The 17,626-nt window shown below is 35.6% G+C and overlaps 1 protein-coding gene and 1 pseudogene across 1 annotated transcript; one reads left to right on the top strand and one right to left on the bottom strand.

Annotated features, from left to right (window-relative positions):
• The first annotated feature begins 207 nt into the window (after window positions 1-207).
• LOC101004573 lies at window positions 208-760 on the top strand (annotated as a pseudogene).
• Window positions 761-7,420: 6,660 nt separating this feature from the next.
• LOC101004224 (vomeronasal type-1 receptor 90-like) lies at window positions 7,421-9,328 on the bottom strand. The gene has a single exon (XM_009199644.4). It carries the CDS (start codon window positions 8,485-8,487, stop codon window positions 7,750-7,752), a length of 738 nt encoding a protein of 245 aa, XP_009197908.3. The 5' UTR covers window positions 8,488-9,328; the 3' UTR covers window positions 7,421-7,749.
• Window positions 9,329-17,626: the final 8,298 nt, after the last annotated feature.

Below are 17,626 nucleotides of genomic sequence, written 5' to 3' on the forward strand. Positions count from 1 at the left end.
TGAGGCAGGAGAATGGCGTGAACCCAGGAGGCAGAGCTTGCAGTGAGCCGAGATCACACCACTGCACTGCAGCCTGGGCGACAGAGCTAGACTCCGTCTCAGAAAGAAAAGAAAAAGGAAACAAGAGGATCTGGTACCAGGCAAAGCTGGCCGAGCAGGCTGAGCAATACGACGTGCTCTGGGAACTGAATCCGCAGTATCTTCCAAGAAATGGTGTAGTCGATGAAGAAAGTAGCTGGGATGGATGTGAAGCTGACAGTTGAAGAAAGAAACCTCTTGTCTGTTTCATATAAGAATGTGATTGAAGCTAGAAGAGCCTTCTGGAGAATAATCAGCAGCATTGAACAGAAGAAAACAAGGGAGAAGACAAGCTAAAAATGATTTGGGAATATCAGCAAATGGTTGAGACTGAGCTAAAGTTAATCTGTTGTGACATTCTGGATGTACTGGACAAAAACCTCATTCCAGCAGCTAACACTGGCGAGTCCAAAGTTTTCTGTTATAAAATGAAAGGGGACTACCACAGGTATCTGGCAGAATTTGCCACAGGAATGGCAGGAAGGAGGCTGTGGACAACAGCCTAGCGGCTTATAAAGCTGATAGTGATATTGCTATGACAGAACTTACACCCGCGCATCCTATTCGCTTAGGTCTTGCTCTCAATTTTTCCTTATTCTATTACGAAATTGTTTTTTTTTCTTTTTTTCTTTTTTTTTTTGAGGCGGAGTCTCGCTCTTTCGTCCAGGCTGGACTGCAGTGGCGCTATCTCGGCTCACTGCAAGCTCCGCCTCCCGGGTTCACGCCATTCTCCTATTCAGCCTCCCGAGTAGCTGGAATTACAAGCATGTGCCACCACGCCTGGCTAACTTTTTTGTATTTGTAATTGAGATGGCATTTCACCATGTTGGCCAGGCTGGTCTTGAACTCCTGATCTCAGGTAATCCACCTGCCTCGGCCTCCGAAAGTGCTGGGATTACAGACATGAGCCACCGCACCTGACTGGATCTTAAAATATATTCTATTAATTACATGAATCTATCTTTGATAATAAGAATTTATATCAAAAAATATAAATTGTTTTTCTTTTTAAAGACTGTTTTGTGTATTTGGTATTCTGTGCACGTTTATATTGTTTTTTAAATCTTTTTTTAGAGGCAGGGCCTCACTCTGCCACTGGGGCTGGAGTGAGGTGGATCAATCAAAGCTCACTGTTACCTCAAACGCATGTGCTCAAGCAATTCCACCACCTCAGCCTCCCAGGTAGGTGGGACTATAGGCATGCACTGCCATATCCGGCTAATTTTATTTTTTTATCTTTGTAGATACAGTACCTTCCTATGTTGCCCAGGCTGTTTTTCAACTGCAAGCCTCAAGCAGTCCTCCAATCTCAGCCTCCCAAAGCACTGGGCTTACAGGCATGAGCCACCAAGCCCAGCTTATCTGTATTTGTTTTTGGGAAGAACTTGTCAATTTCCACTAGAACTAGTTAAAAATTTGAAGAGATTTTATTGAATCTGTAGATCAATCTGAGATATCATAATCTTAAAAATGGTAAGTAATTTAAAACTTGATTATTTAATGTATGTTAATTTATTCAATTCTATGATTTCTCTGAATTAAGAAATCGAGTGTAATACATTTGTACTTCTTTTTTAAAACTTTAATATTTCTGTTTATTGCTATTATAAATATAATTTTTAAATTTTATTTTCATTGATTTATTTCATCTATAACTGCAATTGAATTTTGTTTTCTGATCTTTCATTTTGTGACATTAATTAACTTGTTTACACTTCTAGGGATATTTTATTGAACCCCTTATATATTTTTATATAGAAAATTATACCATCCACAAAAAAAGACAGTTTTGTTATTTTTCAATCTGGAGAATTTTTTTTCATTTTTGTTGTATACTTTATTTTGTTGTATAATAACTCTAGTGTTGTGAGTTAGAAAGTACACATTTCTTTTCAATTTTTTAAAGTTTTTTTAAACAATTGATATTATTTATTAAATGTTCATTGAATTTGACACATAAGATGTCAGGCCCTAAACTTTTCTTTGTGGAAATATTTTTAATTAATACTTTACTTGTGACATGATTATTTATATATACATATATTCATATATACTTTTAAATTTTTAATTGTTACAGATACATAATAGTTGTACATCTTTATGTAATACATATGATAGTTTGATACAAGCATATAATATGTAATAATCAAATCGGGGAATTCAAATATGCATCACCTAAAACATATTTCACTTGTTTTTGTTACAGACATTCTCTGGGAAGCATATCATTTCTTAATTTTACTTTCATAATTTGTGACTACCAATTTATTCCTATTTTGTGGTTTTCTATGTGTAATAAACATTTAGGTAAGTAACATAAAAATAGAAATAATAATGTAGAATAAGTCTTTTGTCCAATAAATAACCCAAAGATTGCTTTGTTGTAAGATAGAGAATATAACTATATTTTTATCCTTAATGCTTATATTTATTATTTGAGGCAATAAAAATCTCAGTCTAATCCAAATGAGTAAAACTGACATGTAATTTTGGCTTTTATCAAGAGGGCAGATTGCATTGACCCCATAAATTTCATAAAAAATTTTTAAAGACAGGAAATTAATTTTAATAATAATTAATGCAAAACAATATTGTATTTGAATGATAATATGGAAAAGATAATTTGACAAATTAGAGAGGTTGCTACTTAGCATATGTAGATGAATATATAAAGAAACTGTGATAAATATATGTAATTTATCTTTAATAAAGATGAAAATTCTGCCATTTTCAACATTGATGAACCATGAAGACATCATGCTAAGTGAAATAAGCCAGATACAGAAGGACAAGTACCTCATGATTTCATATTTATGTGAAATCTTTAAAAACTCAAATTCATAGAAACAGAAGAATGATAATTACTACAGCTAGGATGTGGGAGGAAATGACGAGGTATTAGTCAAAAGATACATACTTTCAGCTATAAAAAATAAATGCTGGCAATGTAACATACAGACTGATGACTATCGTTAATAATACTGTATACTTAAATTTTTTTCAAAATCAAATCTCAAGTAATCTTACCACACATACCCACTCACAGACACAGAAAGTAACTATGTAAAGTGATAAATATGTTAACTATCTTAACCGAGGTAATTAAAAAATGTAAACATGTCTCAAAATATCATATTCTACATCCTAAGTATATACACTTTTAGTTTGTCAATTATACCTCAATAAATGTAAAAAAAAAAAAGTTAAAGGTAATTAACAAGTACTAGCTAGTCATAGGTAAACTCCGTTTAGAACCTTTTTCAACATCTTGTGGATTAAATAAAAAATCTAAATCCAATTATGTTTTTGATATCAGGGAAGTGCTATGAGAAATAATGGTAATTGTAGAAAAAAATCTGAATTAAGATAAATAATTTAACCCATAACAGTTTTATATGATATAAAACTAATTCTGGCTATATATTCATTGGAGTGTTTCTGAAATTTGTGTATAATACATATATAATACATACATAATAGTAAAAAGTAATCACACTTCACAAATTACAATATGATGTATTGGGAAGGACGTCTTCTACATGAAGAGACTTGAGATTTCACACGAGATGATGTTTTATGTCATAGACAATCTATGTCACATTTGACTAATGTACGCAACTGTTGCTATTTATGCTTTTCAGGAAAATAATATATATATTTTAAACAATACAGATAATTAAAATTGTCAAGAAATTGAAACAATCCATATTATGCTAAAGATAGTTGAAAAAAATATGATAAATTCCCAGGACCAGAAGTAAATGAAGGGAATAATCCAGGGGAGTAACAAACCTAAGAAGCACGTGCTCTATTCAGACAGGACTAACCACAAGAACGTCAGATTCATGTGGGTTCAACTTCCAACAAGGCAAATGGAATCAGCGAAGAAATATACAGACTGGAGACATTCCAAGTATGATATCTTCCATATGTGAAAACTAAGTTATACATTATGTTGCACACAATTAGATAAACCACCAAGATGAAGGGTCAAAAGAAATTATATGGTACATAAACATCAGATATTTGGCTTATGTTTAAATATTTGTCAATACAATGAAAAAACAGCCAAAGTAATGGGCAAAGAAAAAAAAAAAAACTATAAGCTTATCAAGTCATATCTGAAAAAAAAGCAAATTTTAAGTAAGCTATTACAAATGTGGTAAAACAGTGTAATGTACAACATATGGGTTACATATTAAAATACACTGAGCAGATGACAGGCCAATAAAATCGAATACTAAGCGAAATTGATGTAGTTACACATTTTACAGAAGGCAAGTTAATAGAGAATGAAATATATTTATTCATATATGAAGATTGAATTGAGAGGAAATGAACATCTAATTGCTTTACTAGACTATATAAACAAATGAAAGAAAATATTTAAAGAATTGGTGATTAAATAGTTTCTAAAACTGAAAACCTTTAAATCCTTTAAAAGTTTAGAAGTGTAATGTGTCAAAAAGAGATGAAAAAAATTCTTAAGTGAAGTAATAGTTTGGCTATTATGATTAGTGCTACAATAAACAGCCTCTTTGACATACTTTTTATTTCCATACTTTTATTTCCTTTTGAAATACATTGATTGAAATTGCCAGTATTGAAATTGCTGAATCATAGGGTAGTTCTATTTTTAATTTTTGGCAGAATCTCCATAAAACAGAACAATAACCTGTCATTTGCAGCAAATGGATGTACGTGGAGGACATTATGTTAAGTAAAATATGCCAAGCATAGAAAGACAAACACCACATGATATCATTTTTATGTAAAATTTAAAGCTGATCTCATGGAAGTAGAATAAAATGGTGGTTACCAGAGGCTGGAAAGGATCTGGAGAGGAAGGAATGAGAACAGGTTTGCCAACGAATGCAACATTACCATTTAACAGAAAAAATAGGCTGGGTGTGGTAGCTCACACCTGTAATCCTAGCACTTTGGGAGGCCGAGGCAAGTGGATCACCTGAGGCCAGGAGTTCTAGACCAGCCTGGCCAACATAGTGAAACCCCGTCTCTACTAAAAATACAAAAATTAGCTGGTCAATGTGGCAAGTGCCTGTAATCCCAGCTACATGGGAGGCTGAGAGACAAGAATTGCTTGAACCCAGGAGGTGGAGGCTGTCGTGAGCTGAGATTGCACAACTGCACTCCAGCCTCAGGGCGAGACTCTGTCTCAAAAAAAAAAATTTTTTTTTTAATTTTAAAAATAACAAAGAATAAATTTTTGCGTTATATTACACAGTAGCATGACTATAACTACTAATAATATATTATTATACGGGTTAAGTTAGCTAGAAGAGAGAATTTTGCATGTTATCAGCACAGGGAAATAACAAATGTTGAAAACAATAGATACGTTAATTATTCTGGTTCTATCATTATACAATGAATAAATGCACTGAAATATCACACTCTATCTGTAAATGTGTACAATTATATGTCAATTTTAAATAAAACAAAACAATTTTAAAAAGGTCAAACTTCATAACACCAACATGAAAAAAAAGCTCAAAAAAGCAGTGAGAGCAAAATGTCTCACCTTTGTATAAAGCCAGAAAACAGAAAAAAAGTTAATAAAATATTAAAATAAAAGCTTCTACACGGCACAGAAAACAATCAACAGAGTGAAAAGACAAACTACAGGCCAGGCGCGGTGGCTCACGCCCATAGTCCCGGCACTTTGGGAGGCCGAGGCGGGCAGACTACTTGAGGTCAGGAGTTCTCGACCATTCTGGCCAACATGGTGAAACCCCGACTCTACTAAAAATACAAAAAATTAGCCGGACGTGGTGGCGCCTTACTCCGGAGCCCGAGGCGGGAGAATCGCTTGAGCCCGCACGGGAGGCAGAGGTTGCACTGAGCTGAAACCGCACCACTGCACTCCAGAATGGGCAACGAGAACAAGACTCTGTCTCAAAAAGAAAAAAAAAAAAAGAAAAGAAAAGAAAAAAGAGACAAAGACAAACTACAGAATGGGAGAAAACATGTGGAAACTGTGCATCTGACAAGGGGTTAAAATCCAAAATATGTAAGGGGCTCGAATAACTCAATAGCAGAAATAATAATCATAATCACCCAGTTTTAAAATGAGCAAAAACCTGAATAGATATTTCTCCAAACAAGATATGTATATAGTCGACAGGTGTATGAAAAAATGCTCAATATCACTAGTCATCAGGGAAATGTAAATTAAAGTAGTATAGTTGTAAATTAGCATGGTCATTATCAAAAAGACAGAAGATAACAAGTGTTGGCAATACATGGAGAAAAGGAAACCCTCATGCACTGTTGGTTTGAATGCAAATTAATACAGCCATTATGTAAAAAAGTAGAGGTTTCCCAAACTAAAAATAGAACTACTGTATGAACCAGCAATCCCACTACTGGGCGTATATACAAAGGAAATAAAACCAGTAAGTTAAAGAGATATCTTCACTCCCATATTTATCACAGCACTAATGACAATAGCCAAGATATAGAATAATCATAGTGTCCATCGAGGGACAAATAGATAAAGAAAACATGGCATAGAAACCCAAATGAAATGCTATTTATCTACATAAATAATGAAATCCTGCCATTGAAAACAACATATGTGGGCTGGCCATGGTGGCTCACACCTGTAATCCCAACACTTTGGGAGGCCGAGGTGGGCAGATCACCTGAGGTCAGGAATTCGAGACCAGCCTGGCCAACATGGTGAAACCCCATCTCTACTAAAAATACAAAAATTAGCCAGGCGTAGTGGCAGGTGCCTGTAATCCCAGTTACTTGGGAGGCTGAGGCAGGTGAATTACTCGAATCCAGGAGGCAGAAGTTGCAGTAAGCAGAAGTTACACCATTGTACTCCTGCCTGGGCAACAAGAGTGAAACTCCATCTCAAAAAAAAAAAAAAAAAAAAAAAAGAAAAAAGAAAAAGAAATGTTTTACTGAATAAGGTAAAATTAAAATTAAGAAGTGAGAGACATGCTTTGGGAATATTAAATCATGGGGGACACTGAACTGAGGACACCATGTAGTTCTTAGCACCAGGAAATTTTTAAAATACTGAGATGGGCTGGGCGTGGTGGCTCACACCTGTAATTCCAGCACTTTGGGAGGCTGAGGTGGGCTGATTACTTGAGGTCAGAAGTTCAAGACCAGCCTGGCAAACATGGCGAAACACTGTCTTTACTAAAAATACAAAAAAATAAAATAAAATAAAATAGCTGAGCATGGTGACACATGCCTGTAGTCCTAGTTACTGAAGAGGTTGAAGCAGGAGAATTGCTTGAACCCAGGAGGTGGAGGCTGCAAGGAGCCGAGATCGCACCACTGCACTACAGCCTGGACGACAGAGTGAGACTCTGTCTCAAAAAAACGACAACAAAAAAAATTAGATATTACAAAAGTGCAATTCCACATGTTTTATTTAAATCAGATAGCAAATTTTGTGTTTCTGATTAATGTAATTAATGACAGCAAAATAATTTTTAGGAAATTTTATCAGTAACTTGTTAAAAAGGGATGGCACTTCCAGTGAACCTTTGGCAGAATACTGATGATTCTCCTACCAGATCTGATTAGCACCATAGGACTGACAGTGGCATAGGCATTGACCATAAACTTGTGGACACTGTAGATGACAGGGCTGAATACCCATAACAGCACTGCAGAAGATGAGACAATTCAGTCCAGTGAGTACATAGCCACAAAGAAACTCACCAGCAGCAAGATGGTCTTGGTGGCCCTTTCCCCTGGGGAAGTTCTTAATAAAAAGCTAGTGCTGTGAAGGTGCTGGGAGCGCCTCTGATGCCTGGACAAGAGAATCACGATGTATGCACTTGAGAGCAGCATGATTCCTACAAGGAAGACATCTCCGGATAAAGACAGAGTAACAAGCAGCCTTCTGATGATGACGTTCATTGGAGAAAGTGAGCAGTATTTACTGACATTCAGAATTAGCTGGGTCATATTGGAAAAACCTACAATGTAGATTATCATGTCACTATTGAAAGACAAATTGAGGGACCAAAAAAAGAGTAAACCCAGGATATTGTGTTTTGTGATTTTATGTTTAAATCTCACCAACCAGGAGGTGTTGGGGCTGATGGTGATGGTCTGAAGCATGCTCAGGAAAGAGGTGTTGCAGATAGAGAGGCCCCTCACTACCTTGTATATGCAGAACACAGCCTTACATCTGAAGTTATTCTGAAAATTCAGTGACTCAAACACGTCTGGAGACAGTAACTCTTCTGCAATGACTAGCATCACTATGTGAACAAAGGCCAAGTGATAGATGATCAGGTCATGGTTTTTAGGTTTGTGATCCTTAAAGAATGTGAAAATGTGCCAGAGAAGAAGAAAGATGTTGGCTGAGATTCCAATGCCAGCTTGAAAATAAAAGGCCTTTTTGAAAGATAACATGTGAAATGTGTGTTCATCCTAATGACATAGAAGAAACATGTTTTGAAGACCTGAAAAAAATAGATCTGTGTCATCAATGTTCTTTCATCAATGTTCAAAATTATTACCATTATAATTATTTTTATTTTACTCTCATTTTCTTGATTAACCCCATCTTATATAAATTCTTGATAATGTATCTCCTGTACTATTTTCTAAACCAAATAAATGTATATATGTAATTATTATGAATCTCTCTATATAATAAATACATTTTCAATTTTGCCTGTCTAAGGTGCATACTGTCTATGTTCCTCATGTGCCTTAGCCTTCATCTCAGTAATCATATCCTTATTCTGTGTTCTCTCATTTTATATTTAGCTCTTCAGTTGAGCATATAAAATGAATAGTATTTGTACAGTTGAATAGAATTAAATGTATGTTAATATGAAAAGACTCACTAAAACAATAAAAAATATATTCAGTTGAGTCTTTCTCATGCTCTGTCATTTTGATACAATTTATCCATCATCACTCTTCCATGATTTTTGAGCCTTGTGATTTTACTGGATTCACCATGATAAATTCATATTTCATCAGCATAATAGCATTTTCATCCTATCTGCACCCTTATATTCTCTGTCATGAATTGTAATGTGTAATGTGATATCTTGGAATTCAAATGTCGACATCCTTATAGGGACTGGGGGACATTATTCTGCTTAAACCCTAATTTACTATATATATAATAGAAATGATCCTGGCTGTCTCTCTGTTTAGTTCACATCCCAGAGACTTATTATGCGATCTCTATCTCAGAACACAATTTTTAATACTTTCCTCTCAGGTGCCAACAAAATAAACACACACACCCCCTTTTTTTTTTTTTTTTTTTTTTTTTGAGACAGAGTCTTACTCTATCACCCAGGCTGGAGTGCAGTGGCGGGATCTCTGCTTACTGCAAACTCTGCCTCCTGAGTTCAAGTTATTCTCCTGCCTTAGCCTCCCAAGTGGTGCTCACCACTACACCAGCTAATTTTTGTATTTTAGTAGAGAATATTTCACCATGTTGGCCAGGCTGGTCTCAAACTTCTGACCTCCCAAAGCTCTGGGATGACAGGCGTGGGCCACTGAGCAGCCACCGAGCCTGGCCACTACTTTTAATTACTTTGTTTCACCATGAAGTTGCATCAAAATAGTCACATGTTGGTCTTCTTCCTGAGACTTCACTTAATACAGAGATACTCTACCATGCCTAGAAAACTACTTTAAGTCTTAGTCTCAGTATTCAACAAGAATACTAAGTCTTCGATTAGTATTCAATAAGATAAAAAAAAAAACTTCAATAAGATCTTCAATAAGATCAAAATACTTAGTCTTCAATAAGAAAGATAATTCCTCTCAAGTTTTCTTGGGATAACTTCAATAATGTAATACCTGTAAAATTTTGCAGAACGATTTTGCTGTTACCATTTCATGTTACTTGGCCAAGATTCAGAAGTCATTTATCATTTTACTTTAATCCAGGGCTAAGAACAATTTAACTTCATGACATTAAAAAAGTGAAACACCATTAAATTCACTCGGATTTGTTTTAAATGAAAGTGTGTCTGAGTCGAGGTCACATCATTATACAATTCCATAAATAAAAATATATGAGATGATGCAAAAATGTTGACATTGAGTATCCTTGGATAATAACAAAAAATTAGTGACTGAGAAAAAGCTGCTCTAAAACCACCAGATATGTTTGATTTTATAAAGGAAACATCTAGTTGATTAAATGGTTATTACTCTTTCTACAAAACTTTAATAAGTAATTGCATTTATCTTAGAAACAAAGATTTCCACAGCATACATCTACACCATCAGCACAGTTCAGTTCTGCTGTCAAGTTAAAATCAGAAAAAAAAACCAAAGTAATTTTAAATTAAAGTCTTAATGGTATCCAAATTTTAAGGATCACATTTCAGTACTTGAAAAAGATATCTGAACATCAGACAATAATATATGTATAATGAGTTATTAACTATATATCTGTATAGTTTTATTAATATAACCCATATATTATGAACCACACACCAAAAGAAGATATAGGACAAATAGTTAGATTAAATAACATAGATAAGAATTTTAATATTTTATTTTTTTCACCCTAAAAAACATCTAGTTTATGCTCTCTAATTCATTCTCCTTACTCTATAAATAACCTAAACACACTGAAACGGAATAATCTTCTGCGTGATCAGATGGTGTGTTTTTCCACTGAGGCTCTTGAGAGCACTGATGCTGATCCCAGATGAGATCAGCAATCCTGGCCGTCACGATCTTGGTTGTCATAAATTAGAGGATACAAATAGAGTATGATTGAATTGATTGTATCTTCAAAAATTTTTCTCATTTGCCAGAGCTAAACAATTGATAATTGCCTTTAACATATTGCAGAAGTAATTTTTAATCCAAATATTAAACTTAGCTGTGTTCTATGTTGTTATTTGATAAGTCTGGCAACTTTACACCATGGAAGAATTACGGAATTTGTATTAATACGATGCAAAACTGGGTGAAACAAAATAGGGGAAAAATCCATAGATGCTACTTTTAGGTTGTTCAGAGTGCAAAATAAAAATTTGGTTCTATGTGATGCATTAAAAATTTCAAAATCTAAATTCACAGCTTAGCTCTCGCCATTAGAAGTGACAACCTAAGGCTGCTGGGGCTGAGGGTGAAGCTCCTGAGCACTCTCAGTAAACACATAATGCAGGTCAAGTTTACTCTCATTATACTGCCTTTCACTTTAGTGTATTCTCAATATTCTTAAGTCCCAAAGGGTAAAAATAATCATGTATAATAGGGGAATAACACCATTATACAGACCAGGAATGAAAATCTGATCATAAAAAGCATAAGCTTAGATCAGACATCTGAAGCAAAGATAAAAGGTATATAAAAGGAAAAAGCCATTCACAGGAATCCAAAAGCTGTTTTGCATATGATAGATATGTTATTTGTAGAAAAAGAAGTTTGATAAAATATACTTCCTCATCTTTATTATAAAATACAGTTTTTAGTATTATTTTATTAATAATATTATTTGAATAGTGATGTTTGCACTGTTCCTTGTGTAGTTTTAAAATACAATCTATATGAATGTAAAATGTTTTTTATTATGTTAATAAAAATGTCATTTTTATCAGACATTTTACAACATTCATTGAGCAGCCTTGTTGGATCTACAAAATTTAGGCGCCAGGGAGAAGGGGTTTGTTGTTAAGTGTCAATAATAAATGGCAAACTGAAAAATCCAGCCGGCAAATTTAGAAAAGAAAAAATGCTTCCACCAAGATTAGGCCTGTTAAAAGAAGTTTTATAAAACACACCAAGACTAAAATAATAAATATGGTAAGTATCAGATGCATTGAATGATTGTAATGCATTTGCCACTCTTTGGAAGCTGAAATTAGTGTAGACTGCAGCTAGAGGCACAATACTTGCTGACACAGATATTTATAATTTTAAGACATTTAATTCCCAGCTTCCTCAAAGGAAAAAATAAGCAGGAAAATTATTACTTTAAATGTAGGCAATAGAAAAATACTGGAGGGTCTTGATCACAAATTCTACACTACCAATTTGGAAAAAGCCTAAAATCCTTTTGGAAAAGTGTTTCTTTCTGATTATTTCAACTGAGGAGATATCAGCTAAGTGTAACACTCATTTTTTTTAATTTGAAAGGTCTTGTACAACCATGCCACTGTGATAGACAAGAGTCTTACCAAATATGTCAAATATTGAAATTGGAGGAATATTTCCAAGTTGAAAATTGCAATTTGGAAAACCTCATCTTCTATTCTTCATATACACTTACTATGAGGAGTTGAGGTGCCTCCTCCCTAAATACATAAAATGCAGATATTTGAAGCACTTAGAAATGCTTTTTTCCCCCTAATGTTCACAGACATAGTGATTTTGTGCTATTATATTTTCTTGAGGGCTTCATGCCCTTATGAGCCACAATTAGACAACCATTATTATTATCTTTTTCTTTTCTGTTTTGACTTCTTACTCCTTCCTCTCTCTTTTTTTTTTTTTATACTTTAAGTTCTAGGGTACATGTGCACAATGTGCAGGTTTTTTACATATGTATACTTGTGCCATGTTGCTGTGCTGCAACCATCAACTCGTCAGCACCCATCAACTCGTCATTTACATCAGGTATAACTCCCAATGCCATCCCCCCTCCCCGCCACAATAGGCCCCAGTGTGTGATGTTCCCCTTCCCGTGTCCAAGTGATCTCATTGTTCAATTCGCACCTATGAGTGAGAACATTAGTGTTTGGTTTTCTGTTCTTGCGATAGTTTGCTGAGAATGATGGTTTCCAGCTGCATCCATGTCCCTACAAAGGACACAAACTCATCCTTTTTTATGGCTGCATAGTATTCCATGTTGTATATGTGCCACATTTTCTTAATCCAGTCTGTCACTGATGGACATTTGGGTTGATTCCAAGTCTTTGCTATTGTGAATAGTGCTACAATAAACACACGTGTGTGCATGTGTCTTTATAGCAGCATGATTTAATCCTTTGGGTATATACCCAGTAATGGGATGGCTGGGTCATATGGTATTTCTAGTTCTAGATCCTTGAGGAATCGCCATACTGTTTTCCACAATGGTTGAACTAGTTTACAATCCCACCAACAGTGTAAAAGTGTTCCTATTTCTCCACATCCTCTCCAGCACCTGTTGTTTCTTGACTTTTTAATGACTGCCATTCTAACTGGTGTGAGATGGTATCTCATTGTGGTTTTGATTTGCATTTCTCTGACGGCCAGTGATGATGAGCATTTTTTCATGTGTCTGTTGGCTGTATGAATGTCTTCTTTTGAGAAGTGTCTGTTCATATCCTTTGCTCACTTTTTGATGGGCTTATTTCTTTTTTTCTTGTAAATTTGTTTGAGTTCTTTGTAAGTTCTGGATATTAGCCCTTTGTCAGATGAGTACATTGCAAAAATTTTCTCCCATTCTGTAGGTTGCCTATTCACTCTGATGGTAGTTTCTTTTGCTGTGCAGAAGCTCTTTAGTTTAGATCCCATTTGTCAATTTTGGCTTTTGTTGCCATTGCTTTTGGTATTTTAGACATGACGTCCTTGCACATGCCTATGTCCTGAATGGTATTACCTAGGTTTTCTTCTAGGGTATTTATGGTATTAGGTCTAACATTTAAGTCTCTAATCCATCTTGAATTAATTTTCATATAAAGAGTAAGGAAAGGATCCAGTTTCAGCTTTCTACTTATGGCTAGCCAATTTTCCCAGCACCATTTATTAAATAGGGAATCCTTTCCCCATTTCTTGTTTTTCTCAGGTTTGTCAAAGATCAGATGGCTGTAGATGTGTGGTATTATTTCTGAGGGCTCTGTTCTGTTCCATTGGTCTATATCTCTGTTTTTGTACCAGTACCAGGCTGTTTTGGTTACTGTAGCCTTGTAGTATAGTTTGAAGTCAGGTAGCGTGATGCCTCCAGCTTTGTTCTTTTGACTTAGGATTGTCTTGGAGATGCGGGCTCTTTTTTGGTTCCATATGAACTTTAAAGCAGTTTTTTCCAATTCTATGAAGAAACTCATTGGTAGCTTGATGGGGATGGCATTGAATCTATAAATTACCTTGGGCAGTATGGCCATTTTCACAATATTGATTCTTCCTATCCATGAGCATGGTGTGTTCTTCCATTTGTTTGTGTCCTCTTTTATTTCACTGAGCAGTGGTTTGTAGTTCTCCTTGAAGAGGTCCTTCACATCCCATGTAAGTTGGATTCCTAGGTATTTTATTCTCTTTGAATCTACTATAAATGGGAGTTCATTTATGATTTGGCTCTCTGTTTGTCTGTTACTGGTGTATAAGAATGCTTGTGATTTTTGCACATTGATTTTGTATCCTGAGACTTTGCTGAAGTTGCCTATCAGCTTAAGGAGATTTTGGGCTGAGACAATGAGGTTTTCTAAATATACAATCATGTCATCTGCAAACAGGGACAATTTGACTTCTTCTTTTCCTAACTGAATACACTTGATTTCTTTCTCTTGCCTGATCGCCCTAGCCAGAACTTCCAATACTGTGTTGAATAGGAGTGGTGAGAGAGGGCATCCCTGTCTTGTGCCAGTTTTCAAAGGGAATTTTTCCAGTTTTTGCCCATTCAGTATGATATTGGCTGTGGGTTTATCATAAATAGCTCTTATTATTTTGAGATACGTTCCATCAATACCAAATTTATTGAGAGTTTTTAGCATGAAGGGCTGTTGAATTTTGTCAAAGGCCTTTTCTGCATCTATTGAGATAATCATGTGGTGTTTGTCTTTGGTTCTGTTTATATGCTGCATTACGTTTATTGATTTGTGTATGTTGAACCAGCCTCGCATCCCAGGGATGAAGCCCACTTGATCATGGTGGATAAGCTTTTTGATGTGCTGCTGGATTCGGTTTGCCAGTATTTTATTGAGGATTTTTGCATCGATGTTCATCAGGGATATTGGTCTAAAATTCTCTTTTTTTGTTGTGTCTCTGCCAGGCTTTGGTATCAGAATGATGTTGGCCTCCTAAAAAGAGTTAGGGAGGATTCCCTCTTTTTCTATTGATTGGAATAGTTTCAGAAGGAATGGTACCAGCTCCTCCTTGTACATCTGGTAGAATTCGGCTGTGAATCCATATGGTCCTGGACTTTTTTTGGTTGGTAGGCTATTAATTATTGCCACAATTTCAGAGCCTGCTATTGGTCTATTCAGGGATTCAACTTCTTCCTGGTTTAGTCTTGGGAGAGTGTAAGTGTCCAGGAAATTATCCATTTCTTCTAGGTTTTCTAGTTTATTTGCGCAGAGGTGTTTATAGTATTCTCTGATGGTAGTTTGTCTTTCTGTGGGGTCGGTGGTGATATCCCCTTTATCATTTTATATTGCATCTATTTGATTCTTCTGTCTCTTCTTCTTTATTAGTCTTGCTAGCAGTCTATCAATATTGTTGATCTTTTCAAAAAACCAGCTCCTGGATTCATTGATTTTTGGAGGGGTTTTTGTGTCTCTATCTCCTTCAGTTCTGCTCTGATCTTAATTATTTCTTGCTTTCTGCTAGTTTTTGAATGTGTTTGCTCTTGCTTCTCTAGTTCTTTTAATTGTAATGTTAGGGTGTCAATTTTAGATCTTTCCAGCTTTCTCTTGTGGGCATTTAGTGCTATAAATTTCTCTCTACACACTGCTTAAATGTGTCCCAGAGATTCTGGTATGTTGTATCTTTTGTTCTCATTGGTTTCAAAGAACATCTTTATTTCTGCCTTCATTTTGTTATGTACCCAGTAGTCATTCAGGAGCAGGTTGTTCCATGTAGTTGAGCGGTTTTGATTGAGTTTCTTAGTCCTGAGTTCTAGTTTGATTGCACTGTGGTCTGAGAGACAGTTTGTTATAATTTCTGTTCTTTTACATTTGCTAAGGAGTGCTTTACTTCCAACTATGTGGTCAATTTTGGAATAAGTGCTATGTGGTGCTAGAAGAATGTATATTCTGTTGATTTGGGGTGGAGAGTTCTGTAGATATCTCTTAGGTCCGCTTGGTGCAGAGTTGAGTTCAATTCCTGGATATCCTTGTTAACTTTCTGTCTCGTTGATCTGTCTAATGTTCACAGTGGGGTGTTGAAGTCTCCCATTATTATTGTATGGGAGTCTAAGTCTCTTTGTAAGTCTGTAAGGACTTGCTTTATGAATCTGGGTGCTCCTGTATTGGGTGCATATATATTTAGGATAGTTAGCTCTTCCTGTTGAATTGATCCCTTTACCATTATGTCATGGCCTTCTTTGTCTCTTTTGATTTTTGATGGTTTAAAGTCTGTTTTATCAAAGACTAGGATTGCAACCCCTGCTTTTTTTTGTTCTCTATTTGCTTGGTGATCTTCCTCCATCCCTTTATTTTGAGCCTATGTGTGTCTCTGCGTGTGAGATGGGTCTCCTGAATACAGCAAACTAATGGATCTTGACTCTTTATCCAATTTGCCAATCTGTGTCTTTTAATTGGAGCATTTAGTCCATTTACATTTAAGGTTAATATTGTTATGTGTGAACTTGGTCCTGTCATTGTGATATTAGCTGGTTATTTTGCTTGTTAGTTGATGCAGTTTCTTCCTAGCATCGATGGTCTTTACATTTTGGCATGTTTTTGCAATGGCTGGTACTGGTTGTTCCTTTCCATGTTTAGTGCTTCCTTCAGGATCTCTTGTAGGGCAGGCCTGGTGGTGACAAAATCTCTAAGCATTTGCTTGTCTGTAAAGGATTTTATTTCTCCTTCACTTATAAACCTTAGTTTGGCTGGATATGAAATTCTGGGTTGAAAATTCTTTCTTTTAAGAATGGTGAATATTGGCCCCCACTCTCTTCTGGCTTGGAGAGTTTCTGCGAAGAGATCTGCTCTTAGTCTGATGGGCTCCCTTTGTGGGTAACCCGACCTTTCTCTCTGGCTGCCCATAACACTTTTTCCTTCATTTCAACTTTGGTGAATCTGACAATTATGTGTCTTGGAGTTGCTCTTCTCGAGGAGTATCTTTGTGGCATCTCTGTATTTCCTGAATTTGAATGTTGGCCTGCCTTACTAGGTTGGGGAAGTTCTGGATGATATCCTGAAGAGTGTTTTCCAACTTGGTTCCATTTTCCCCGTCACTTTCAGGCACACCAATTAGATATAGATTTGGTCTTTCCACATAATCCTATATTTTTTGGAGGCTTTGTTCATTTTTTTTTACTCTTTTTTCTCTACACTTCTCTTCTCACTTCATTTCATTCATTTGATCTTCAATCATTGATACTCTTTCTTCCAGTTGATCGAGTCAGTTATTGAAGCTTGTGCATTTGTCACGTAATTCTCATGTGATGGTTTTTATCTCTATCAGTTCATTTATGCCCTTCTCTGCATTGATTATTCTAGTTATCCATTCTTCCATTCTTTTTGCAAGAGTTTTAGTTTCTTTGCACTGGGTACGTAGTTCCTCCTTTAGCTCTGAGAAGTTTGATCCACCGAAGCCTTCTTCTCTCAACTTTTCAAAGTCATTCTCCGTTGAGCTTTGATCCATTGCTGGTGATGAGCTGTTTTCCTTTGGAGGGGGAGATGCACTTTGATTTTTTGAA

The sequence above is a fragment of the Papio anubis genome, chromosome 4 (genome assembly GCF_008728515.1).
Source record: "Papio anubis isolate 15944 chromosome 4, Panubis1.0, whole genome shotgun sequence".
NCBI lineage: Eukaryota > Metazoa > Chordata > Mammalia > Primates > Cercopithecidae > Papio > Papio anubis.